At 43.9% G+C, this 27,106-nt stretch overlaps 1 protein-coding gene across 5 annotated transcripts in view; it reads left to right on the plus strand.

Annotated features, from left to right (window-relative positions):
• Positions 1-27,106, plus strand: part of EPRS1 (glutamyl-prolyl-tRNA synthetase 1) — a 136,733-nt gene that overhangs the window by 78,993 nt on the left and 30,634 nt on the right. For 2 of the 5 annotated variants that reach the window (XM_040351428.1, XM_040351427.1), the window contains exons 13-23: positions 4,341-4,451; positions 8,583-8,719; positions 9,611-9,818; positions 11,385-11,497; positions 12,592-12,709; positions 14,889-15,314; positions 16,584-16,805; positions 18,688-18,927; positions 19,947-20,174; positions 23,883-24,166; positions 24,290-24,341. In XM_040351428.1, the coding sequence (XP_040207362.1) occupies positions 4,341-4,451; positions 8,583-8,719; positions 9,611-9,818; positions 11,385-11,497; positions 12,592-12,709; positions 14,889-15,314; positions 16,584-16,805; positions 18,688-18,927; positions 19,947-20,174; positions 23,883-24,166; positions 24,290-24,341 (2,139 nt within the window). The remainder of the gene's footprint in view (positions 1-4,340; positions 4,452-8,582; positions 8,720-9,610; positions 9,819-11,384; positions 11,498-12,591; positions 12,710-14,888; positions 15,315-16,583; positions 16,806-18,687; positions 18,928-19,946; positions 20,175-23,882; positions 24,167-24,289; positions 24,342-27,106) is intronic. The other 3 variants (XM_040351429.1, XM_040351430.1, XM_040351432.1) reach the window with 3 other exon arrangements.

Genomic DNA, 27,106 nt, shown 5'->3' on the forward strand with positions numbered 1-27,106 from the left:
AGCATTTTAAATTTGTATTTTTGGTGTAGGGCTGGCCATGGGTTGAACGGAAAAAGGGCCAATTCCCCTGTCAACACACTCTTTGCTGATGGGGGAATCCGTCCCACAGAGCTATTGTGTTTTGCTGGCAGGAAGTCTTCCCCGCCGGCATAATACAATGATGAGTATTGCCAGCTTATAGCCAGAGGTACTGATTGAACATGAAAAACCAGACGGGCTGGATTTCGGCAAGTTGATAGATCAACTTGTGTACAACCAGCTAGCCCATACATGGATTGAAATTTGACCCATCCTTACTGAAGCAATCAGGGGCGGACTGACCATTGAGTCACTCGGGCACTGCCCGAGGGCCCCATGCCACTAGGGGGCCCCATCCGGGTTGCCAGGCTCAGTAAAACCAGGGACAGTATGTAAAAATCTGTGTTTTTTTTTTTTAGATCTGTCCCTGATATGTCCGAAAATGACATGCTTTTAATGTGAATATCCCAAGATTTTAGCTTCCCTGCCTCTGCACTGCCTCCTGGCGTGGTGGCCATCTGTATGCCAGAGGGGCCCCATAATCTTCTATTGCCCGGGGGCCCCATGAGTTGTCAGTCCGCCCCTGGAAGCAATTCATGTATGGCCGGCTTAAAGGGGAAATTCACCCTAAAAACAACTTTTTCTTATTACACTGGCCCCCCACATTACAATACGATTATGCCTATTAGTTTTTTTTTTGATGCTGTACATACCTTGGTACAGCTAATTCACCCGTGGCTTCCGGGTTGCGAGTCCCGCGGGAGTGGGCGTTCCCAACATGCTGGTGATTGACGTTTTGACAAAAAACGAGCTCCCCCCGTCGCGTAAGCTGCGTCACGATTTGCGAAAGGAGCCGGCGCTATACTGCGCATCGCCGTTCGGCTCCTTTCGGCAATCGTGACGCGGCTTACGCGACGGGGGGAGCTCCTTTTTTGTCAAAACGTCAATCACCAGCATGTTAGGAACGCCCACTCCCGCGGGACTCGCAACCCAGAAGCCACGGGTGAATTAGCTGTACCAAGGTATGTACATCATCAAAAAAAACCTAATAGGCATAATTGTAATGTGGGGGGCCAGTGTAAAAAGAGAGAGTCGTTTTTAGGGTGAACCTCCCCTTTAACATGTAAGATGCTCCATTTTCTCTTTGTGACTCAGCCGGGGAGATTCCCCCTTTCCATTTGTCTTGAGATAGAATGTGATGGGAAATACATCTGATGCCGCGTACACACCATCACTTTATGTGATGAAAAAAAAAACGACATTTTTAAAAACGTCAATTTAAATGACCGTGTGTGGGGGAAAACGTTGTTTTATGTCTTGTGAAAAACGACAAAAAAAATTGAAGCATGCTTCAATTTTATGTGTCGTTTTTCAAAACGTTGTTTTTTGTTTCACAGAAATTGACCGTGTGTAGCAAAAAATGACATTTAAAACAACGTTTTTAAACCCGCGCTTCCCCAGAAGCTTGTTATGAAGCGAGCTTCAATGGAAAAAAAGTGGTGAACGTAACCTCGCTTTGCTAGAGCATTGTGAAAAAACGATGGTGTGTAGGCAACGTCGTTTTTGAAAATTTAAGTTTCAAAAACGTTTTTTTACTTCACAGAAAATGTCGTTTTTTTCCATCACATAAAGTGATGGTGTGTACGTGGCATAAGATGAGAATTCCATTCACTTTGGAGAGGTTTCGTCTCACTTCCTGTTGCGCCTCCAGAACAGGAAGTGAAAGTAAAAAGAAAAACATTTTGCACACGCTTGAATGGATATTAAGTCACATGAGCCATTCTAACACATTTCCTTGGCTCATAGATTACAGTTGGGCTTATTCAAGAAAGCAACAATCGATACATAATGCAGAAACCCATAGCAGCCAATTAGAATGAATCTTTTGATGATATGGATAAGACCAACTTGAAGTATAACTAAAGACAAAACTTTTTTTTATTCGTTTTGAATGGAGTGGGGAGGAGTTAGAACACTTGTCAGTTTTTATTGCTGTTTGTGCCCCCGTTAAGGAGATTCACCCTCTCGATTTGTCCCGTTTACCATTATCATTGAAGGTGAAATTTAAAGAAAAGCCCACATTTTTTGGTTGTCCTTGGAAAAGTAATATACAGGAAATCTTCCAATGAGGACACTAGTTCTGGTGACCTTGGTGTCCCCAAGAATTTCCTTTTAATTTGCAGGGATTTCCTCTGACTTCCTGTTTGGCTATGGGACAGGAAGTAAAGGAAAATCTCTGCAATGGGACACAGATGGCGGGAAAAAAAAAATATGACAGTGGTTATATCCCTCCCTTGCTCTATCCAAAATAGAAAAAAAAGATTTTGCCCATAGTTCTACTCTATTGGTTTCTTTGAGGTATTGCGCTTGCACTTTATCTTCCTACTGGCACGTCAAATCATGTTTGCAGTAGTTTTACAAAAAATTTCATTAAATTTGTTGAAACTTGAGAAATGCAAACCTGAATGCATTCAGTGAAGAATAGAAAGTAACGAAATTAAAAAAATGGATAGGTGTAACGAAGTTGCATTGTTCAAAGTAAACTTGTACAGAAGTTTTATTTTAGAAATATTAACAAAATACTAACTTTTATCCATGAAGCTGGGGATTTGACCCATCCCTTCCACCCCATAACCCTCACTTTTGGTTAACCATGCCAGCCATTACAGTGATGTGCCAATATCAAGGCTCAGAGGCAGTGGATATTAACATAATAGAACAGCCTGGATTTGTGGCCTCTGCCATTTAGACTAAGTTCACACTTAAGCGGCTCTGCAAACTGCATTTTGTGCAGGTACGGCAGCCCAATGGGCTGTTGTGCCCATGTTTCAGGCAGGAAAAAGGTCCCTGTGTCTTCTTTAAAATGCAGTCTGAAAGAAATTGCATAGTGCATTTGCAACAAGCTGCCTTTTCAAATGTGTGGGGTGCTAGTAAGAATGAATAGCAGCCCAATACATCTGCTAAGGAACAGCAAGGTTTGCTTGTGGTTTCAGGAACAGGTGCAATTGACGTGCTTTTCCGCACCCACAACCACCCGCACAAGTGTGCACCTAGCATTAAGGTCTGCTGTGCCAAGGTAAACATTGACACAGGTACACTTTTATTAAATTATTTCAGGAAAAATTATATTTCAGAGTGATCAGATTGCTGTTGCATCTTTAGCAGCCAATAAAAAGATTTTTTTTTTGTATGACAGGGGGAGGGGGATCTTCTCCCCACACCCACTGTCCCATTTTCATTATAGCTTGGCCATGCAGGGCTCCACCCATGCATCCACGTTCTTCATTCACAGCAATCTGTGAATGAGAGAACTAAAAGTACTGTCAACCAATGCGGCAGACTGCTTGTAGTTATTTTAAAGTCAGCAGCTACAAATACCGCAGCTGCTGACTTTTAATATATGGACACTTAACTGTCCAGGGAGCCCGCAATGTTGGCTCCCCAGCCATTCTTCATATCGGGTGCAGCCACTGCCATTCCTGGTAGGGGAACTCGACAGTAAAGCCTTTCGGCTTCACAGCTGGTTCTCTACTGCGCAAAGTGTGCTGCGTTTTCTGATGGGCCCAGTGGCGGAGGACATTTTTTACTCACACTGGCAACAGTCTGGTCCCTCTAAAGTCTGATGGATAGTAAACAGGCCCTTTATTTAGAGATTTTGGAGACTCCTGCTCTAAGGTAACAAAGCATAGGAAAATGATCATGTATTGCAGAGATTTACTGCATATGGGTTATTCTCATTTGCCATACTCTTTTATGGTGCACTATTTAGCCCCTCCGGGGCTCCAGTACAGAAATCTGCTGGCTAGAAACCCTTCTCCTCGCTACTTACCACAGTCATTGCCGTGGTCCCATTCGGGTATTAATCTTGGTGAAGCTCCATCTACTTTTTCCCTATTTAATCCATTTTAGGTTGGCTACTGGTCCTACTAGCAGCAGTAACATGAAAAGGACATCAGTCTATCGGCCTTTATTCACAAAATATTTAAAACAGTGGGAAAATTAATAGGTACAACTTTCTGTGCTGATACCTTGATCTCTCTGTTAAAAACTTGTTAATGGTTTGTTGAATTGTAGTATTTCTTGACATACTTTTTTTTTTTTTTTAAATGTAGCATAAAACAAAACGCACACACTATCTTCAATTTATTTTTATACACAGGTGTAAAATTTATTAAAATTTAATTAAATTAAAATTTTAAGTAAGTGCATTAGGTTTCCATTTCCGATTTTATAAAAGACCAGTTACTGTCTGTGTACTTTTAATGATGGTTCTATCCACAGGTTGCATATTCCTAATCTGCTTGTGTGTTTGTCTCGGCTAGGTGATAGATCCTGTAGCTCCACGGTACACTGCCCTGCTGAAGAGCCAGGTCATCCCAGTCAACATCTTGGAAGCAAAAGAAGGTGTGATAGAAGTGGCCAAGCATCCCAAGGTTCCTATACTCTATTATTTATCTTTTCATATGTTTGGCTTTTTCACAAAATATTATCAAGATGTATCTTCAACCAAATTTTCTTTTTTTAACCACTTGCTTACTTCCTGCCCAGGCGAAATTTCAGCTTCCGGCACTGCGTCGCTTTAATTGACAATTGCACGGTCGTGCGACGTGGCTCCCAAACAAAATTGACGTCCTTTTTTTCCCCCACAAATAGAGCTTTCTTTTGGTGGTATTCGATCGCCTGTGCGGTTTTTATTTTTTGCGCTATAAACAAAAAAAGAGTGTCAATTTAAAAAAAAAAAACACAATTTTTTACTTTTTGCTATAATAAATATCCCATTTAAAAAAAATAATAATAAAAATGTTCTCAGTTTAGGCCGATACGTATTCTTCTACATATTTTTGGTAAAAAAAAAAAAAATCGCTATAACCGTATAGGGACTGGTTTGCGCAAAAGTTATAGCGCCTACAAAAAAGGGGACATAATTATTTTTTTTTTTATTATTTTTTTTTTTTTACTAGGAATGGCGGCGATCTGCGATTTTTATTGGGACTGCGACATTATAGCGGATACATCGGACACTTTTGACACATTTTTGGGACCATTCACATTTATACAGTGAACAATGCTATAAATATACACTGATTACTGTATAAATGTGACGGGCGAGGAAGGGGTTAAATGTGTAGCCTAGCGAGTGTTCTAACTGTAGGGGGAGAGGACTGCCTGGGGGAGGTGACCGATCTGTGTCCCTATGTACAAGGGACACAGCATCGGTCTCTTCTCCCTGACAGGACGTGGATCTCTGTGTTTACACTCAGAGATCCACGGTCCTGCTCAGTTACTGGGCAATCGCGGGTGCCCGACGGCCATCGTGGCCGCCGGGCATGCGCATTGTGTTCCCAGTAACGCGACGGGTGCGCACGCCTTTGGCGGGGGGCCCCCTAGCGGCTTTAAAAGCAGAGGACGTCATATGACGTCCTGTCAGAATAACTGAGCTACCTTGCCGCCGTCAATTGACGGTGGCTGGTAGTATAGTGGTTAAAGAGGAAGTAAACCATCAGGGTTTTACGTCCTTTTTTTTTCCCCTTCAAAGTAAAAGCATAATTATGTTGCACTTACCTGCAAACGAAGCCTGCGGTGTCCCCTCTGGTGGCCGCATCCATCTTCACCCCTCTTCCTCCTGTGACTGGCCGGGGGCGTAAAGTCATTCCTGCGCATGCATTCTGGAGCCGCCAGTCACGGCACGGTCCCTTTAGAAACGGCACGACCGTGCCCTTTCTTCAGTGTGCATGCGCCGTTGACGTTGGTGCAAGCGTATATGGTAAATATCTCAGTTTTAGGAGATATTTCCAGTCCCTACAGGTAAGCCTTAATATATAGGCTTACCTGTAGGTAAAAGTGGTGTAACTAGGTTTACAACCACTTCATGGTTCGTGCAGCAATTCTAATTGGATTCCATGTCACCTTTTTGTTATTGCTCTCTTTGGCCTAACTGTATATATTTATCCTCCCTTTCCTTTTGTCGTCAAGAAGTAAGAGAAAATCTCCAATGTTGACAGGGACAATAAAAAAAAGCAGGTGGAGGCTTGTGTCTTTTCCCCACTCAAAGAAAATTAAAAAGTTTAGACTTTAAAGCGGCTAGAGTTAAATTTAGCCAGAACCTTTCTTTATAGGTTTGAGAAAAGATGGGAGTAAATACAGCATTTTCCTTCTCTTCCTGTTCCAAAGCGAACAGCCTCAGATGATACACAGGAATGAAACAAATCTCCCTACATAAGTTTTACATGCATATCTGCTGTCTTCAGCTTTGTATACTGTTTAGAAAGTGTACATGGTGTTAGGAGATTTTCCCTTCTTTGTTGGCACTGCAGTGAAGCCTGGGCATACAGCCAAGACAGCTGATTGGAGTAAAGGCACACACCCCCCTCTCCTTATAGGTAGAGACTTATTGTGGGGGCAAAGCTTCTTCCATACTCCATCCAAACCAAACCTACATTTTAAATGTGACTGATGAAAGCATTCTTTAAGAAAAAGACTTTAAGTCCTCTTTCACACTTAAACGACTTGTCCCACGATTTGGTGTGCAAAATTGCATGACAAGTCATTCTCCATGATTTTCAATGACTTCCATTCATATTGGCACGACTTTAAGTCATGTCGACTTCAAAGTAGTCCCTGCACTACTCTGGTCCAACTTCCATGCGAGTTGATATCCATAGACCTCAATGTTAAACCCTCAAGTAGCATGCAAATTGTACCTGGAACCCTCCCTCCCTCAGAGTGGATGTCATATAACATCATTGCATTACCGGGCGGCTAGGGGGCGTGCGCCCCCGCCGCATTGCTCGGGACCTGGTGCGTATGCCCAGCGGCCGTGAAGTTCCACCGGGTACCCGCGATTGCCCGCAATCACGGCAGGACCATGGTTCTGTGTGAGTAAACACACAGATGCATGTCCTGTCAGCGGTGAGGAGGCCGATGTGTGTTCCCAGTACAGAGGAACACACATCTTTCTCCTCCCCTTGTGAGTCCCCCTTCCCCTACAGTTAGAACACACTTTAGGCAACATATTTAACCCCTTCAATGCCCCCTAGTTTTAACCCCTTCCCTGCCAGTCACATTTAAACAGTAATCAGTGCAGTTTTATAGCACTAATCGCTGTATAAATGTGAATGGTCCCAAAAATGTGTCAAAAGTGTCCGATATGTCCGCCGCAATGTCACGGTCACAATAAAAATCGCAGATCGCCACCATTACTAGTAAAAAAAAATAAAAGTAAATAAAAATGCCCTAATTCTATTCCCTATTTTGTAGATGCTAGAACTTCTGTGCAAACGTATACGTATCGGTCTAAACTGAGGAAAATATAAAAAAAAAATTATGATATTTATTAAATCAAAAAGTAAAAGATATTGTGTTTTTTTCAAAATTGTCGCTCTTCTTTTGTTTATAGCGTAAAAAATAAAAAACCGCAGAGGTGATCAAATACCACCAAAATAAAGCTCTATTTGTGGGAAAAAAAGGGCGTAAATTTTGTTTGGGAGCAACATCGCACGACCGCTCAATTCTCATTCAAATTGTGACAGCGCTGAAAACTAAAAATTGGTCTGGGCAGGAAGGGGGTGAAAATGCCCTGTATGGAAGTGGTTAATAATTGCACACTCATCTGTCCCAGGATCCAGCACGGTCTTTATCAGTCTTTGGTCACCAGCATACTAACTGGGCAGCTGGCTGCGACCGCTTGCGGCTTCACAGCCGGCCGCTCACTGCATGCGTGAGCCAGGCTGCACTTATCTGTATGTATGGCCCTGCAGCTTTCTGGGACCTGTAAAGTGTCCTTGAAGGCTAAAGCCGAACTTCAGCTGAGATCACCGATGCGATCTGACCGGAAGTAGGGGAATTGAGTACCTGAATGAGGAGGAAGAAGAGCAGAAGTTCCGGTTTAAGTTAAATATGTAAAAAAGTTAACAAAAGGCAGTTCTGCCACGATATAGGCCCATTGTTAAAGTGGGTTGTAAACCCACTTTAAAAAAAAAAAAACACCCACAAGACAAAGGCATAATGAGCTAGTATGGCATACTAGCTCGTTATGTAATACTCACCTGGAATCTAAGCCCCCGCTGCATTGCCCGACACAGCACCGGCCAGTGACATGTCATCCTGGACTTCCGGGTACCGCGGCTCCGGCGATGTGATTCACTGGCGCCACAATGACGTCAGTCCCTTGCATGTGTGCAGGAGCCACCAGTCACGGCATGACCTCCTTTAGAAACGGCACGATCGCCGTTTCTAAAGTGCGCCTGTTGCGCCGTTGTCTACGGCGCAAGTCTCTATTGTAAATATTTCCTAAACCGTGTAGGTATATTTCTTGCACCTACAGGTAAGCCTTAATCTAGGCTTACCTGTAGGTAAAAGTGGTTGTACGGGGTGTACAACCACTTTAAGAATTTACTTTGAAGAAAAAATTGCCAAACCTTCAGAAGCACTTATTTTTTTTATCAGCATTTCTAACATTAGAGAGACTAAAGGCAACTTTTGAAATCTCATCATGTTAAAGATTCAGTGAGATTTTTGTGATTTGGATTTACATGTATGTTAATGGTTTGAGGTTTGTTGTTCAGAATGCCGAGGTTGGTTTGAAGCCAGTGTGGTATGGGCCGAGAGTTCTCATCGAGGGAGCAGATGCTGAAACATTGTCTGAGGGCGAGACGGTCACTTTCATTAATTGGGGAAATCTCAACATCACCAAAATACACAGGTAAAAATATTTGTTGCGTTTTAAAATCTTTGTGGTTATTTATTTTATCGTGGGTTGAAATAGCAGACCTCTCATTTTTAAAACAGAACCAAATCTCTGCTTTGAAAAAAATGCTGACCTTAGGCTTTTATGACGGAAGAGACTCTGTATGTATCCTATGCTATAAAGGTTTCTTTCAAGGGGCGGGCAACAGGAACGGCTGCCATGGGCACTGTGGTATTATGCGAGGTAGCGGGGCACCACAGGCTGGGGTGGGGTTTGTGTTGAGAAGGGGAGTGGGGGGGGGGGGGGGGGGGGGGGCGGGGGGTAAGAATTGTTCTAGGAGGGCAAATTTGTGAGGTGTGCTAGGAGTGGTGATTTGGGGGGATTAGTGTTGGGAAGAAGAGGGATGGGAGTAGAGGTTTTGTGCTGGAAAGGGGAATTTGTGCTATAAAAGTAATATAGTAGAGTGGCAATACTTTTTTGGGGGGGGGGGCAATTTGGCAGGTTTGCCCTGGGCTTTGGGTGACATTGTCCCGCCACTGAATGCAACACAATGTGCAGCTATTTTTTTCCTCCTCTATACCCCATGACAAGGGTAACAAAAGAGGAATATATAGGGGAAAATATAAGGCGAGGATCCCAACAATCCTTGGTATTGGGTGTAGCCCCATTATCAAAGAAACGGGAAAGAAAAAGGACGAATAAGAAAAGCAGGGTGGAGCTTGGGGGGTAGGAATAGGTAGAGGACGAGAAGAATGTATGGGAAGTAGGGAGGGTCTGGGAAGCAATAATGAAAGCTCCAACATCTCCCACTCCCCTAGCCCCATGAGGCCCAAGGGAAAGGGTAATTGAGTCAAATATCAGGTCCCAACGGGTTAATTTATATATTTTTTTTAAATTTAATTGCAGGGACTCCAGTGGGAAAATACAGTCTCTGGACGCCAAACTGAACCTGGATAACAAGGACTACAAGAAAACCACAAAGATTACTTGGTTGGCAGACACGGATAAAGCTCCCTTAATTCCCACCACATGTGCCAACTATGACCACCTGATCACCAAGCCAGTCCTGGGCAGAGATGAAGACTTCAAGCAGTATGTTAACAGAAGCAGCAAGGTGATTGTTTTACTGAATGGGGCTCCTCATCTACCCCCTTTTTTTTTCTTTCTGCATTTGAGTGAGAGCACAGTAGCGACTAAAGGTTGTAAAGAAACCCTTGAAGAAAATAATTATGGGTTTTCGGCACAGGATTGTTGTGTAGTTTGCTGACGTGAAACCTAAGAGAAGTAAACACAGAATGAACCAGGTGTATGTAGTTTGCTTCCATTCCGTCTAACACACTATTGGCAACCATTTGTGAGACCTATCTCTCTCCATCCTTGCAGGGTGCGAACAACTTTGTAAACCATAAAAAAATCAAATTTTTGTAAAGTCAAAGATCTTTTTAAAATGACAAACGTGATACACCTACCTGCTTTGTGCATTTGAATTGCGCAGAGCGGCCCTGATCCTCTCTTCTCAGGTCCCCCGCCGGTGCTCCTGGCTCCTCCTGTTCTCGGTATGCCACAATAGGAAGCCACTTACTAGAGTGGCACACTTGCGGGCGTGTTCTTAAACCACGCTGCCTGCGTCCATGAACAGAAAGTGTGGCTCAGCCCTGCCCCCCATTATAGGATTTGACTGAGCAGCAATGGCTCCTGCAGCCTCAGCAAAGCCTGTGAGAGTGAGGAGAGCTGCATGGGGCTGAATTGAGTGAGTTAAAGTAGTGTTCTGCCCAAAAAAAAAAAAGTGTACAGAATGAGACCATATGGAATGGGGAATGTACAGAATGAGGCAGTGTGGAATTGGGAATGTACAGTGCAGTGTATTAAATCTGAAAGTTTGGCATAGGGGATGTACAGGACACTGTAGAGAATGCAGTGGTGTGGAATATGGAATGTACAGTGCAGCGTTCAGAAATAAGAGGCGTGTAATAGGGCATGTAGCAGAGTGAGAATACAGTTGCCCCCGTACCCCTGGGGGCCCGAATGATACGCTACTGCCCGCTCTATGTCTTTTAGTTGCAAGTGTATTACATTTATTAAATTGACCCACTGGCATGATTTTTGCTTGGTACGTTCTCTTCTGTGAGTCCCTGGCCTCCCCCTTGCGCCATCCTGCTTGTATTTAAATGAGGGCATTGCATGCATGCCATCTGCAGATTTACCAAAGTGGTAAAATGAATGAAGAATAAAATGACAAATAAAGACCAAGTGCCTGTCAATCAGTCTGTTGCCAACCAGCCAAATACAAATATTTGATTTCGGTGATGTTAAGCTATCCATAGTAGATGGAAAGACTTGGTGTATGCTCAAGCTGAGGTCTTCATACTCAGATCTTTACCAAGCAACTGCCTCATTTGGGACACAGCTTTTGAAACCTAGGGAAGTTGATTTAACTTTGAGAGACCAGACTGTTGTGCAAAGCAAGTTCTCAGTATCGTAGTAGTCTTTGTGCTGCTTGGGGGCAATACTTGTATAGCTGACCCCCATTAGTCATCAGATGGAAATGTTCTTGCATCATTTTGGTTTGGTAGGTAGCCATTCTCTACTTACAGCATGTGTGTGTTTATTTAAAAGTATGTGTGCGCCAGATGAGTATTCTGTACTTCTTAATTCTGTTCTAAAATTTGCCTTATTACAGCAAGAAGAAGTGATGCTGGGAGACCCTTGTCTAAAGAACGTGAAGAAGGGTGACATTGTCCAACTCCAGCGGAGGGGGTTTTACATTTGTGATGAACCCTATGAGCCAATCAGGTAATGATTTACTGCACCATGAAAATATGATCTTGGGTTTGTTACATGAGCAATCCTGACTCTCCAGCTACAGAATTGGGGAGTTAGGGAGTTGGGGAGTTACTCCCTTGCTTGCCAAGCCGTTTCTGCTTGCAATTTGGAAATGCCGCAAGCCGCAAATTGTGGGATGCCCTTTGTTCACTGCGAATTACATGCAATATCTGGCATGACACACGTATGAACCGGGACTAATAGTGTGTATGAGGGCTTTAGGGTAAGAGAAACCTTTTCCTGTCATTCTGCTGTCTAACATTGGCCCTACCATTCACACTATATACAGTATCTCACAAAAGTGAGTACACCCCTCATATTTTTGTAAATATTTTATTATATAATTTCATGTGACAACACAGAAGAAATTACACTTTGCTACAATGTAAAGTAGTGAGTGTACAGCTTATATAACAGTGTAAATTTTCTGTCCCCTCAAAATAACTTGATCCACTGCCTTGCTAAAGAATCTGAGGGTAAAGGCGATGGACTGGCCAAGCATGTCTCCAGACCTAAACCCTATTGAGCATCTGTGGGGCATCCTCACATGGAAGCTGGAGGAGCGTAGGGTCTCTAACATCCACCAGCTCTGTGATGTCATCATGGAGGAGGGGAAGAGGACTGCAGTGGCAACCTGTGAAGCTCTGGTAAACTCCATGCACAACAGGGTTAAGGCAGTGCTGGAAAATAATGGTGGCCACACAAAATATTTACACTTTGAGCCCAATTTGGACATTTTCACTTAGGGGTGTACTCAGTTTTTTTGCCAATTGTTTCAGACATTAATGGCTGTGTGTTATTTTGAGGGGGCAGCAAATTTACACCGTTATACAATCTGTACACCCACTACTTTACATTGTAGAAAAGTGTCATTTCTTTAGTGTTGTCACATGAAAAGATACAATAAAATATATTATAAAAAATGTGAGGGGGTGTACTCACTTTTGTGATATACTTTAAATCGGCCTCCACCTTTAGAGACTGTGTGCTGACATTATGAGCAGCCCAGAGTGTCGAATCTTTGCACCAAACCTTTTCAGTTTTTATCCTTTTATTTTCTCTAGTCCACACAGCTGCAAGGAGGCCCCGTGTATCCTAATTTACATCCCAGATGGTCACACCAAGGAGATGCCAACGTCTGGATCTAAAGAGAAGACAAAGGTGGCCAGTGTCAAAAAGGAGGTAAGCAGATGAAAATGAATAGATAATGAGTTCTCAACTTCAGTTTTACAGAATATTTCCATTCTTTCATAATAAAGGTACAAAAATTAAAGTGAACTTTTACTCCAGTTTAACCAAAAATCTGGTACAAGCGATTTGTCTTGCTGGAATGGATACATAAAGGGTAGCAGAAGGGATGATACCCCTTTCTTGAGGAAAATGCCCCTTCCGTGTGTGTGACATTTATGTAGGCTTGGGTCATGTGACAACTGCTGATAAGAGAGGGCCTGCTTGTCTGAACTAGAATGGGTGAATTTGAAGGCTACCATTAGGCCCCTTTCACATCGAGGCGTTTTTCATGCAGTACAGCGCTAAAAATAGCGCTGCTATACCGCATGAAAAATCATGCCCTGTAGTGTTCAATGTGAAAGCCAATGTGAAAGGCTTTCACACTGAAGCGGTGCGCTAGCAGGAGCGCTCCAAAAGTCCTGCTAGCCGCATCTTTACCGCGGTATAGGAGCGGTGTGTTCACCGCTCCTATACCGCGCCTTCCCATTGAAATCAATGGGAAACCGCGGTAATATCGCCCGCAATGGGGGTTAAAACCTCACCGCTAGTGCCCGAATATCGCGGTAAATACGACGGTATATCGGCGCTACAAATAGCGCGGCTATACCGTCACCGCGGCTCCACGCCTCAATGTGAAAGAGGTCTAACTGACTGCATAAAAAACAAAAAATAGTTGCCTGACTGTCATGCTGACCTAATGGCTTGAGTTTTTTCTTGGGCACAGGCTTGGACCAAGTGTGGAAGCATTGGCTGTCCTTATTTCTTTCAGTATGGGTTTCTGTTAGGAAAGTCCTGTACTGTGAAAGATGTGGCCAGCAAGGCAGTCAATTGCCAGCATTGCTTATAGTTTCCCTGTAGATGATCTTTTCATCATTTCTGACATGCCTTGCACTACTGCAGCTCCTCAGGTACAGCTTCCTCTCCAGCAAGGAGAACAGTGAGCAGCACAGTAGTGACATCCCCTAATCTAACTCCAAATCAGAGACTAGCAGTCATGGGCAGCAGTGCCTTAGTTCTCACACTGCAGATATACAGCTAAGAAGCTCAAGATACAGCTGTACCCAGGCACAAGAAGTGCTCTGCTGATTTGCTGAAGGAATTCAAAACAAAAGTAAATCTAAAGTGTTTTATTATAGGTACACTTGAATGTACTTGAAATGTATTGGTTTGTTCAGATTTCCTTAAAGCAGAGGTCCGCCTAACAAAAAAAAAAATTATTAAAAGCCAGCAGCTCCAAATACTGCAGCTGCTGACTTTTAATATATAGACACTTACCTGTCCAGGGTGCCCGCGACGTCGGCAGCCAAAGCCGATCTGTCACTCGGCGGCTACCGCCGCCATCCTTGTTAAGGAAATCGGGAAGTAAAGCCCTGTGGCTTCACTTCCTGATTCCCTACTGCGAATGCGCAAGTTGCGCTGCGCGTCCTCACTGGTCCCTGCTGTCTTCTGGGATCTGTGTGTCTCCCAGAAGACAGCGGGGGAGGACAGAGGCGTAGGAACTGGTGTAGGTCACCTGATCGATGCGTGGAAGTGGGAGCAAATACCTGTATTACATCAAAGCACTCTGTCTGACGCATAAATGTATTCTGGGAAATGCCCCCCAATATCTATGCGAAAAACGAAAAGCTTACAACCCCAATCGCATTCTGCGATCCTCCAACCAAAATCTACTCCAAATTCCCAAAATCAGATACAAGTCCAAAGGAGAAAGAAGATTTGCTGTCCAAGGCCCTCGACTTTGGAACACTTTACCAACTTCCATTCGGTTGGAGGAGAAATACTTGGCCTTTAGGAGAAAGATCAAAACCCATCTCTTTTGAGGTCAAAGGAGAAATGGTCAAACAAGCGCCCAGAGGCAGTTCAGTTCGCATGTGCAGCGCTCTATAAGTTTTTCACTCACACAGGTATCTGCTCCCCTCCTCCCCCCTGAAAGGTGCTAAATGTGACACCGTAGGGATGGGGGTGGTGGGGGGGGGGGGGGATTTTCCAAAAAGTGGAAGTTTCATTTTTGGGAGGAACGCCGCTTTAATTTGCTGCCAATACATCCATATTCAGGGTTTTCGTGATGCATGGTCACGTTTCCCAGCCTGTTTAATACGGATTTACTAGTTTATGTCTCTGTTGTCAACAGGCCAAGCCCAAGCCCAGGGGAAAGTCTGCAGAAGAGGTAGTGAAGAATTCTCCAGCCCCAGCGCCACAGCCAGCAACGGTTTCAAGTAGTCCTTTAGAACTGTACAACAAGGTCACGGCTCAGGGAGAACTTGTACGGGACCTCAAAGCCAAGAAAGCGGAGAAGGCCGATATCGATGCCGCAGTGAAAGTTCTTTTAGCCTTAAAAGTGGAATACAAGCAGGCAACGGGGCAAGACTATAAACCAGGAAATGCCCCTGTACCCACCACCACCACTCCCAGCCCCACCACCACCACCACCCCCAGCCCCACCACCACCACCACTCCCAGCCCAACAACCACGAACAGTGATCCTAAAACATTGTATGATAAGGTGACTGAACAAGGGGACTTAGTCCGGAAACTGAAGACTGAAAAAGCACCCAAGGTAAAATTTGTATAGAAAAAACTTCTCTGTGGAAGGTTGATGTAGGAATTAAGTGGTTCTCTCATATGTGTATTACTTACCGTATCACTGATTTGTAGGTAGATTAAAAAATGTAATTGTTTTGGATTGAAAATGATCACATGAACGTTACTAATGTTTTCTATATCCTTATTTCTTCGGAGAAATCCTCACTTCCTGTTCTTCTGTCTGTAACTCCACACAGTAATGCAAGGCTTTCTCCCTGGTGTGGAGTGTCATGCTCGCCCCCTCCCTTGGACTACAGGAGAGTCAGGATGCTCACTAACGCACAGCTCAGTCTTTTGACTCTCCTGTAGTCCAAGGGAGGGGGCAAGCACGACACTCCACACCAGGGAGAAAGCCTTGCATTACTGTGTGGAGTTAGACAGAAGAACAGGAAGTGAGGATTTCTCAGAAGAAATAAGGACATTTAAAATTAAAATGGAAGGATGAAAGAGAGAAAGGGTTGGGACTTTAAATGAGATGTGTGTTGATGCAAATAGTATGTATAAGTAAATAAATAAAGTTGTATAGCGTAATAACCAGGCTCAAACTTACCAACTAAATTGCAAGCCGAATTCAACTGTCTAACTTAGTATGTTAAAAGCAGAGGATTGGTTGCACACATTTGCAAATATATGGATAAGCCACAGGCCGCTTAAAAGTAAAATGGAAGGATGAGGTAAGTGAAGGAGGACTGCACTAAGGTAAAGGAAGCTATTTAGGGTTTTTTTTTTTTTTGTTACCTTTTACAACCCCTTTAAATGCATTCTGAAGATGAATTTTTGTAGCAAAGGCTGTATGAAAGAGTTGGCAGAAGCCTGTTGGTAAAATACGGGTTCCTGGGCGCTAGGAAAGCCATGCAGTTCTGAATGGTGGTCGCTATAGAGATCACAATGGTCCTATTTGTACATAGCCGCTAATCAGCAATGGTTGGGGCCAATAAAGATTTTCACCTTTCTCTCTGAAAGCAATAACCCCCATTGATCATGGGCCTTGTTGTAAAGTACTGGTACTATACAACAAACATTTGAGGAACCAATAATGCATTTGCTTTATACCAAATCCATGGGCTGCATTCCTAAAAAAAAAAAAAAAGACTCCTTCCACATAGTTGCCTCTGTTTGCTGGTGATGGGTACGCTCTGGATTTTGCTTGCTTTGCTGCTTTTTAAACTCTGCATGTATGTTTTCCTCCTAGCTCTTTGCCTTTCTCTCAGTGCACACCATGTTTTCTTCTGTCTTATACTAGCCTCAGGTAGATGCTGTTGTGAAAACCCTCTTAGAGCTGAAATCCGAGTATAAACAATTAACAGGGAAGGAGTATAAAGCAGGCACCCCTCCCGTAGCTGCGAGCAACAATCCTGCACCCTGTCATTCTGCTCCTCGATCGTCTGATATCACCGCAATTTACAACAAGGTAGCCGAACAAGGAGAGCTCATCCGACAGCTCAAAAGCAAGAAGGCTCCTAAGGTAGAGTACATGGAGGACACAAGTCTGTCTCTGTGCTTAGTATAGCCAGCTAAATTCATGGACTCATCTAGACCTATTACCTGAGTTACCAAATTGTGAAAATCTTGTCTAGTCTTTTTCAGTTATGTTGGTGAATTAAAGTATAACTAAAGGCAAAACCTTTTTTTTTAGTTTTGGATAGAGTGAAGAGGAATTGGAGTCAGTTTTTATTGCTCTCTGTGCCTCCCTAAGGCTTGGTTCACACTGGAACCGGCTGTGGATCGAACAGGAATGCTGTGCGTCCCCGTTCTCCGGTTCAGGGTCGAATCTCTGCCTGAAATTCAAGGCTGTGGAGTCGGTAGATAAATGTTTCGACTCCTAAATGTTCCGACAATCTAAATTTAGTAGCAGTCGGAGTCGGTGCATTGTTTGCTGACTCCGACTCCAGGTACCCAAAATGTCCTCCGACTCCAGGCACCCAAAATGTCCTCCGACTCCACAGGCACCCAAAATGTCCTCCGACTCCACAGGCACCCAAAATGTCCTCCGACTCCACAGGCACCCAAAATGTCCTCCGACTCCAGGCACCCAAAATGTCCTCCGACTCCACAGGCACCCAAAATGTCCTCCGACTCCACAGGCACCCAAAATGTCCTCCGACTCCACAGGCACCCAAAATGTCCTCCGACTCCACAGGCACCCAAAATGTCCTCCGACTCCACAGGCACCCAAAATGTCCTCCGACTCCACAGGCACCCAAAATGTCCTCCGACTCCACAGGCACCCAAAATGTCCTCCGACTCCACAGGCACCCAAAATGTCCTCCGACTCCACAGGCACCCAAAATGTCCTCCGACTCCACAGGCACCCAAAATGTCCTCCGACTCCACAGGCACCCAAAATGTCCTCCGACTCCACAGGCACCCAAAATGTCCTCCGACTCCACAGGCACCCAAAATGTCCTCCGACTCCACAGCCCTGCAAAATCATCCCTGAAACAGAGCCAAAGACGCAGAGCGCTTCGCAGCCGCCCTGGAAATATGCGAACCTTCTCCACAGAGAGCCGGTCACATTCTCCTGCTATGCGAATTGGATACAGGGAAACCCACATCCAATTCGGATATGTGTGAACCCAACCATAGGGAGCCAACCCCTCTCTATTCGTCTGGTTTACCGTTACCATTGAAGGTGCAAATGTAAAAGAAAATCCCAAATTGAGTTGTCACCAGAAGAGTAATAGAGGGGGATTCTTCTAATTAGGACACTAGTTCTGGGGGTCCCCAAGGGATTCCCTTTATTTGCAGGGATTTCCTTTGACTTCCTGTTGGCTATGTGACAGGAAGTGAAAGGAAAGCTCCCCAATGGGACACAGAGGGCAACAAATAAACTGATAGGGGTTATAACCCTCCCTTAGGCCCCTTTCACACTGATACGTTTTTCAGGCGGTTTAGCGCTGCTATACCACCTGAAAAAATCATGCCTTGCAGTCTTCAATGTGAAAGCCCACAGGACCACTCTGAAAGTCCTGCTAGCCGCAACTTTGGAGCGGTATAGAAGCAGGGGTGTTTACCGCTCCAATACCGCTCCTTCCCATTGAAATCAATGGAAAACTCTGCAGAGGTGCATTGCGGGCGGTATTGACCCTTTTTCGGCTGCTAGCGGGGGTTAAAACCGCACTGCTAGCAGCCGAATATCACTGTAATTATGACAGTATAGCAGCTATACCACCACCGCACCTCCCCTGCCCCGTGTGAAAGGGGGCTTACTATAATCAAAATGGAAAAAAAAAGTTTTGCCTATAGTTCGACTTTCATGCAGTGCTCACACAGATTGTTTCCAATGCTTGCACTTTGCTTTCTTCGAGCTTTCCCTTCCTATGCTGTTCTCTTTTCCTCCTCTTTAGAACGAAATTGATGCTGCTGTGAAATCCCTCCTAACCCTAAAAGCAGAATACAAGCTGCAAACTGGTGAGGAGTATAAGCCTGGGTGCCCCCCGTCTTCTCAGCCTCCTTGCAAAACCTCTGCACCCGCAAAGTGCTCTGGTCAAGCAGATGCCACCTCCGCAGACCATGCTAGTCTTTATAACCGAGTTGCTGAGCAAGGAGAGGCTGTCCGCAAGCTGAAATCTGAAAAGGCTCCCAAGGTAAAGAGCTGTGAAGGCTGCTGGTTGTTATAGGTGTGACTTCTTGCCCTAAATATTCTAATTTTTCAGAGACCTTGTTGCACTGCTTTGGTAAGCAGTAGGGGTTGGGTTGAAAACTTGGCACTAAGAAAGAAATTAAACAAGGAAAAACGCATATGTGGAGTCCGTGTGTCGCGCACCCCGAAAATGCAAAAACAAAAATGGGAAGTTCCCCCAGTGGGGTTTTTTAGCGGCATGATGTTCTTAATAAATAAGAGTGGTTGGATGATATTGAAGTTAAAATCTTTACTTGGTTTCAACATTGAATTACAATAAAATGTACAACATGGTTGGAGCATTTGTAAAATAGTGTAGATAATATACATATAGTACACTCTGATTATACATGAATATAAAAATAACAGTGGCAAAAAACAACAACAATACAATACATGTTACATCATGATTCAATTGGTTTCCGTATGAGTACCCCGACGCGTTTCGACCTAAACTGTCACGGTCTTCTTCAGGGGAATTGTACTCACTCAAGGGTTAATGAATTAACATGTAATCAGAGATGGTTGCTGAGAAGTAAAAATGATCCAAAGACCCCCATAGCAAGAGAAACCCCCGTTCCGCTTGACGGGAACCCACCAAACCGGGCTTACAAGGAGTCACAAGTGTGGACCATAGGGGGGAGGAGACGACCGGAAGACACATAGGCTCCATCCTAATGTATGTATGTATCTGTCCCAGGATCACATGGGACAGATCCTGGGACAGCTCCCTGGGACCTTCCCATTTAAGAAAGAAATTCTACCTCTTGTTTGCTGTACATAATTTATGGATATTGGCTGTTCACGTTTATGCAAATGCAGGACTTGTAAACGGCCTCTGAGCTGTCCTGGGCATAAGGATATTAGAATGTTTGATGCTGTACAATTAGGGTTGTCATTAGATATCATTGTTTTAACTGTAGCTTAGTATAACATTTAATATATGCCTACTAGTTTTGTTGATATATGCCTCTCTTTTTAAAGGACAAGGTAGACGAGGTAGTGAAAGCTCTACTTGCTCTGAAAGCAGAATACAAAGAAAAGACGGGTCAGGAGTACAAACCAGGGCAGCCGCCTACAAACACAGCAGTAAAGACCTCTGTCAATGTGCAGGAAAAATCCTCCAGCCCTTCAGAAGCTGAAGAACTCTATAACAAGGTGTCCAGGCAAGGCGAAGAGGTCCGAAAACTGAAGAGCGAAAAAGCCCCAAAGGTACATTTTCTTATCCTCCTTAACACTGTTTTTATTTTATTTTTTTGTAAGCACGATTTAGAAATCCAAAGACTAGGTTTACCTTAAAGATTTTGCGCACATATTTTTTGCAGAAGAAAATATTCATTATTATTTTTTCCACAGCCTGCAAAGTATTACACCTGCAGATGCAATCACTAGCTTCTGAAAACTCTTCCTTCAGCTCCCTCCCTGTACCACAGTATGCGCTTTCAGTTACTGATTGGAACGAGTGTCAATGGACTATGAGTGTGGTGATTACTGCACTTGTGTTCCATTGAAAGTCTATCTCCATTATGACAGATGGGACTTGTAGTTCATTCATTCATGTATCTCTCTGAATGAATTACGCGACTGCATGGGCAAAATGGAGAAAGTTTGAGTCCCGACATGTTACACCCTAAATATGGGTGTAATACAGTGGTCATCAACCCTGTCCTACAGGGCCCACTAACAGGCCAGGTTTGCAAGATAACTGAAATACATCACAGGGGATATCATTTGCTTCTCAGTGATTGCAGTATTCTAGACTGCATCTCCCCATGGTAATACATAAAACCTGGCCTGTTAGTGGGCCCTGTAGGGCAGGGTTGATGACCACTGGTGTAATATGTTGGAAAGGGTTGAGTTTGCCTTTAAAAGAGAGTCCACCTAGAACTGGTAATTGTTCACCTGTCAGACATAGTATAGAATGTCTGTGATCACCGACTCATTTGACTACACTATAAAGTAGGGTTGCACCGATACCACTTTTTTTTTAAGACCGCTACTTTTTTTTTAAAGTTCTCACCGATACCGATTACCGATACTTTATTTTAATATCATGCGGCGGTGGCACTAATATGCAGCACTGATGGGTTGTACTGATGAGGCGTGGACCGTTGGTAGTTTTATTTTTTATATATATATATTTTTTTTTTACAATGCCTTCTTTTTTTGGGGGGGGGGGTTGTCGGTGTGTGTGGGTTTCCCCCCCCCCCTTTTTTTTTTTTTTGACAATTTAACCTCTTAACAATTTTTTATTAGCCCTGTTGGGGGGCTTTGGTGAGATATCGGGGGTCTAAACAGATCCCGACATCTCCCCTTTGAGATGGGGAAAGGGGCAGAGGACACAGATTCCCCAGTCCCTTTCTCTGCAGCCTCAGTTGCACTGAAGATGAATGGACAGGAGGCAGAGGCTCCTCGACATTTTATAAACTGAAGCATCGTAATCACAATTTACGATACTCCGTTATGAGTGGACAGAGTCAGTGATCATGGACTCTGTGCATTCAGAAAAGGAAGGAACAGGTAAACGACATATTTACCAGCTCCGTCTTCTGCTCTCCACCCTGACACATCCAGGACGAGGGGAGACTGGAGGAGGACCCGGAGAGCACAGACAGGGACCAGAGCAGACCTAGAGAGTTGGCGGAGGACACGGGACAGTCGGGACGATCGGTGTGGGCAGTTACAATCACCGATCTCCCTGTATAGCTTTCAATAAAGCAGCTGAAAGCTGCTGGAGGGAGAGGAGGAGAAACGGCTGTCAGCTGCTTTATTTAAAGGTATACATGGAGATCAGTGCTTGTAACTGCCCACACCAATCATCTGTGATGTTGCCAGGCTCCTCCTGCTACACCGACGACGCAGGTATCGGGTCAAGTATTGAAGCATTTGCACAAATTCAAGTACTCGTGCAAATGCTTGGTGTCTGCACCAATACTAGTATCGGTGCAACCCTACTATCGGGGGCAGCAGTAAGCAGGAAACTTTATTGCTAGTCATAGTAACATTTTTGGGGTGGAGTATTTCTTAGAAAGATCTCCCAGAATGGGTGTCCCTTAGAAAACTTGTTAGGCCACCAAGGTCCACATATAACTTCGTGTTTTCATGCTTCGAATACAGTATGGAGTAAGTGCCGCACATATGCTTTTGAAATATAAAAATCATTCTCCCATGCTGCATCAACAATGCTGGTATTATGTAACCCATCTACTAGTTTGGATGGAGGTTGTATAAAAAATGTCCTCATCAAGAGACAATGAGCATGTTCGGAGTTCTCCAAGGAATGTAAGCTTTTCAGATCTGGGAAAAGCTTACCACATGTTTCTTTGTAAAAAGGTATATTTAATAAATAGCCCAGTGAATGCATGTCCTTCAACTCTTATAGCTGCTACAGTCCTTTTGTATATCCAATTCCCTAACCTTCCTCAGAATCATGATTATGGCTGACTACAGGTAAAAAGGCCACTAAAGCTCCGCTTGCTTAGTCACCTGTAGACAGTCTGCTGACTAGAAGCACTAAGTTATAGTGTGAAACGCGTCAGCTTGAATCCCATTTTATGTGACATGTATGCTTTGATACTATTTTTACAATAAAAGCAATATTTTTTGGAGTGCGGCTGTCCAGACATTTCCCTTCATTTTGCACTGCTGACTCCTGTGTTTCCCCGAAAATAAGCCCGGGTCTTATATTAATTTTGGCAACAAAAGTCACAGTAGGGCTTATTTTCGGGGTAGGTCTTACTATGTAATGTGCTGTCTTCTCTCCTCTCTCTCCCTGCCTGACAGGAATCCCCAGTGTGAACTGAGTTATTAAAATGCTTGTAAAATCCTATAATCCACTCTATTACAGTATTATATAATATACAATGTGTGTGTTTCTGTAATATAATTGTGCCAAATACCTTCGTTATAGTGCCGCTCTGTGCTTCTGTGACCCACCTGAGCTCTCTTCCCCGCAATTATATTACAGAAACGCACCCATTGTACATTATATACTACTGTAATAGAGTGGATTTAGGATTTTACAAGCATTTTAAACTAGGGCTTATTTTCGGGGTAGGGCTTATATTGCAGCCTGAAAAAAGGGATTTCCAAAAGACTTGGAAAAAACACTGCGCTAAACTAAATTAAAAAGAACGTAAATGCTGCCAGTACCAAAAATTGTAGATACAAATTTAAAGAACGTGTTATAATATGAGGTACAGCGCATAAACAATATTTAAGTGAAAAAAATTGATGGTGACACCAACAAAAATGAATAGGTTAATAATTGATATCCAAAAGAACCCCAATGAGAGGTTGTGTAAATTATGGAACTTCAGAAATAGTATGTGAAAACCAAAACTTCAACCATAAAAAATGAAAAAGATTACTGGTAAATAAGTAGTTCATGTAGTCCAAAAACCTATTAATTTTTTTTTGGTGTCACCATCAATTTTTTCACTTAAATATTGTTTATGCGCTGTAACTCATATTATAACACGTTATATTGCAGCCTTCCTGAAAAATAACGCTAGGTCTTATTTTCGGGGTAGGTCTTTTTTTCGGGGAAACACGGTAAGTGAGGATGAGCTCCGGCGTGTTCGCACAGCCCACGTGTAGAGCCCGCCAGGAAATTGCCACTGCGCTAATCGCAGGCAGTGAGACATTTCCCGATCTCTGCAGCCACGTATCAGGACAATGTCTCACTGCCTGTGATCAGCGCAGAGCCGACTTCCCGGCGGGCTCTGCATGTGGGCTGTGCAAACATGCCAGAGCTCATCTTTACTAGACAGTGACCAGAAGTACAAAGCCGCTCTGAGGTTGCCCATGTGCTCTGTCCTCCTGTATTGGACAGCACTGTGCAGTGTAGCCCTGATCTGTTTTTGTTTGTGTATTCTCACTTTGTGGTTGATATGAGCGTCATACTGTGTTGGCTTGCAGGAAGCCGTGGATGCTGCAGTAAAGCAGCTTCTGGACCTCAAGTCTCAGTACAAGGCCCTCACAGGAATGGAGTACAAGCCAGTGACCGCCGTGGGCTCAGTGGACAAGAAACCCAAAGAGGACAAGAAACCCAGAGAGGACAAGAAGCAGAAGGAGAAAGAGAACAAGTCTGAAAAACAGAACAAGCAGACCAAACAGGGTGAAGGGCAGAAGAAGGAGCCAACAAAGGACAATGGTTCCTCAGGAGGACCCGGAGATGGGCAGGGCCCAAAGAAACAGACCAGGTATGACAGCATTGCTGGCTAAGGATGCAGACTTCTCAAGGCTGACTTACCTTGGCAAAGCTCCTAGCTTGCAAAATGACTGCTCACTTTTATTCATGTGTCCGTATTTTTTTTATTCTTCAGGCTGGGACTGGAGGCCAAGAAAGAGGAAAACCTGGCAGACTGGTTTTCTCAGGTAAGGGCTGTGTAACTAGAAATCCTCTTCCTCTTATATTGACTTTGTCTTGCCGCTGTGCCACAGGCTTAAGGCCCGTACACACGATCGGATTATTCGACGGGAATTGTGTGATGACAGGCTGTTGTCAGAAATTCCGACTGTTTGTACGCTCCATCGAACAATTGTTGGATTTTCCGTGGACAAATGTGGGATAGCATGCTTTAACCACCTCAATACTGGGCACTTTCACCCCCTTCCTGCCCAGGCCATTTTTCAGCTTTCAGCACTGTCACACTTTGAATGACAATTGCGCGGTCATGCAACACTGTACCCAAATTACATTTTTATCCCACAAACAGATCTTTCTTTTGGTGGTATTTGATCACCTCTGCGGTTTTTATTTTTTGTGCTATAAACAAGAGCGACAATTTTGAAGAAAAAAAAAAGCAATATTTTTTACTTTTTGCTATAATAAATATCCCCCCCAAAAAAAAAAAAAAAAAAATATATATATATACATTTTTTTTCCTCAGTTTAGGCCGATACGTATTCTTCATATTTTTTGTAAAAAAAAATCGCAATAAGCGTATATAGATTGGTTTGCGCAAAAGTTATAGCAGCTACAAAATAGGGGATAGATTTATAGCTTTTTTTTTTTTCTTACTAGTAATGCCGGCAATCAGTGACTTTTTTTTTTTTTTTATATCATGACTGTGATATTGTGGCGGACGTATCGGACACTTTTGACACTATTTTGGGACCATTCACATTTATACAGCGAACTGTGCTATAAATATGCACTGATAACTGTGTAAATGTGACTGGCAGGGAAGGGGTTAATACTAGGGGGCGATCAAGGGGTAAATTTGTACCCTGGGAGTGATTCTAACTGTAGGGGGAGGGGACTGACTAGGGGAGGGGACCGAGCGGTGTCCCTATGTACAAGGGCCACACCATCGGTCTCCTCTCCCTGACAGGACATGGATCTGTGTGTTTACACACACAGATGCACGGTCCTGCTTAGTTACTGGGAAATCGCGGGTGCCCGGCTGACATCTTGGCCGCCGTGCAGGTGCATCGTGTTCCCAGTGACGTGGCGTGTGCCGCAGGTGGTGCGCCCGCCCCCTAGTGGCTCGGAAAGGCGAAGACGTCTTATAACCTTTCGCCCAGAACGAGAGGCTTATCGTCCTGCCTTCATATGACGGCGGGCGGTAGGCTTATGGTTAAAATTGTCCGCCAACATAAGGGTGTTGTCTGATTATCCGATTGTGTGTACACAAGTGCTTCGAACAAAATTCCAAAGTACAAACACGCATGCTCGGAAGCAATGCTCACCATAACATTAGCAGAAGTTGCCCAAAGGGTGGCGCTAAAGAGATTAAAATACACGTTGTTTCGTGTTTAATGGCTGACAATTCTTTGCCGTTTCTATGCTATATAAGTTCCTGGCCAACACCCTTCGGACAAAAGTCCTACGCTTTGTCCGCAGAAAATTTGATTGTGTGTATGAGGCTTTAGATTATCTTGCTGAATGCAGTGAGTTGTGCTTTCATATAAAATGTAATCTAAATGACAACCGTTTCTTTGAGACAGATTTTCTTTAGTTGATTCCCCTGCATCACTCAGTACAGCCCGCATAGTTAAATTCCTTTCTCCTCATTCCAGTGATCTTTGTGTGGTCCTCACAGGCGCCGCACAGCCTCTGTCAAAAACTGGGTTGTCTTCTTCCTGCACATGTGTACCACGGCCCTGTTTGTTCCTATGGGAGAGTTATTCTCTACTGACCCGATGAGGCCACCGTGAGTACTGCAGTCCCATAGATATGAGTCAGGATGCTTTGCACATGCGCAGTAATACGAGGACCTGGTAGGGACAATGCAAGAGTTGCTTTAAAATGTACCTAATGCAAATGCATCAAACTTGAACTACCATAATTCTAAAGGGTGATACAAACACTGCATTTTAAAACCACTGTTAAAGGACAAGTATGGCCAAAGCTTTTTTTGGCCATACTTTTGTGGGTCACAGAAGTGTACTTCTGTATTACTGTGACCCAAATTCAGCCAACAGCAGACTAAAGTCTGCTGTCGGTTGACGTCAAAGGGCTGCTTCACGCTCTGCATGGATCCTGACAGTAATGTCAGGATTTGCCCAGATGCCTGATTGGCGGACCGCCCAGCCTCTCAGTGCGCTGCTAAGCCTGAGCCAGTCACTCCCACACATTCTTCAGCCCAGTGTTCCAGTAGAGCAGAGAGCCGGTGACGGTCACCTTTCTGTGCTCATAGTGGACCAGAGAGCTGAGTGATCGGTGTTCTGATCATGGAGTTCTCGGTGTAGAGCCAGCAGGGGATAGGTGCCGCAGCTATCTGGCTGTGTATGTTTGTTTTTTTAGTATCGCACACTTTTTGTCCAGCTGGTGATGGCTATTTTCTTTTAACTGAGCCATCGCCAACTGGCGTTCGATGCGTTCTGTTTTTGGCATGATCTGCCCACCAATTTCTGATTTTTATGGGGTGAAAGCAGAACTACCATTTTTAATATTTAAAGCAATCTTATCTATCCATCCATGTCTCCAGGGGATGCATGCCATCATTTTGGCCTAGACCAAATCCCAGGAAAAATAAGTTTAAAATATGTAAATATAATATACCTTCCTATCTATTTACTAATGCTGGCAGTATAATGTCGCGTACACACGATCATTTTTCGGCATTAAAAAAAACGACGTTTTTAAAAACGTCATTTAAAATGATCGTGTGTGGGCTTCACATTGTTTTTCGGCT

Source organism: Rana temporaria, chromosome 4 (assembly GCF_905171775.1).
Source record: "Rana temporaria chromosome 4, aRanTem1.1, whole genome shotgun sequence".
NCBI lineage: Eukaryota > Metazoa > Chordata > Amphibia > Anura > Ranidae > Rana > Rana temporaria.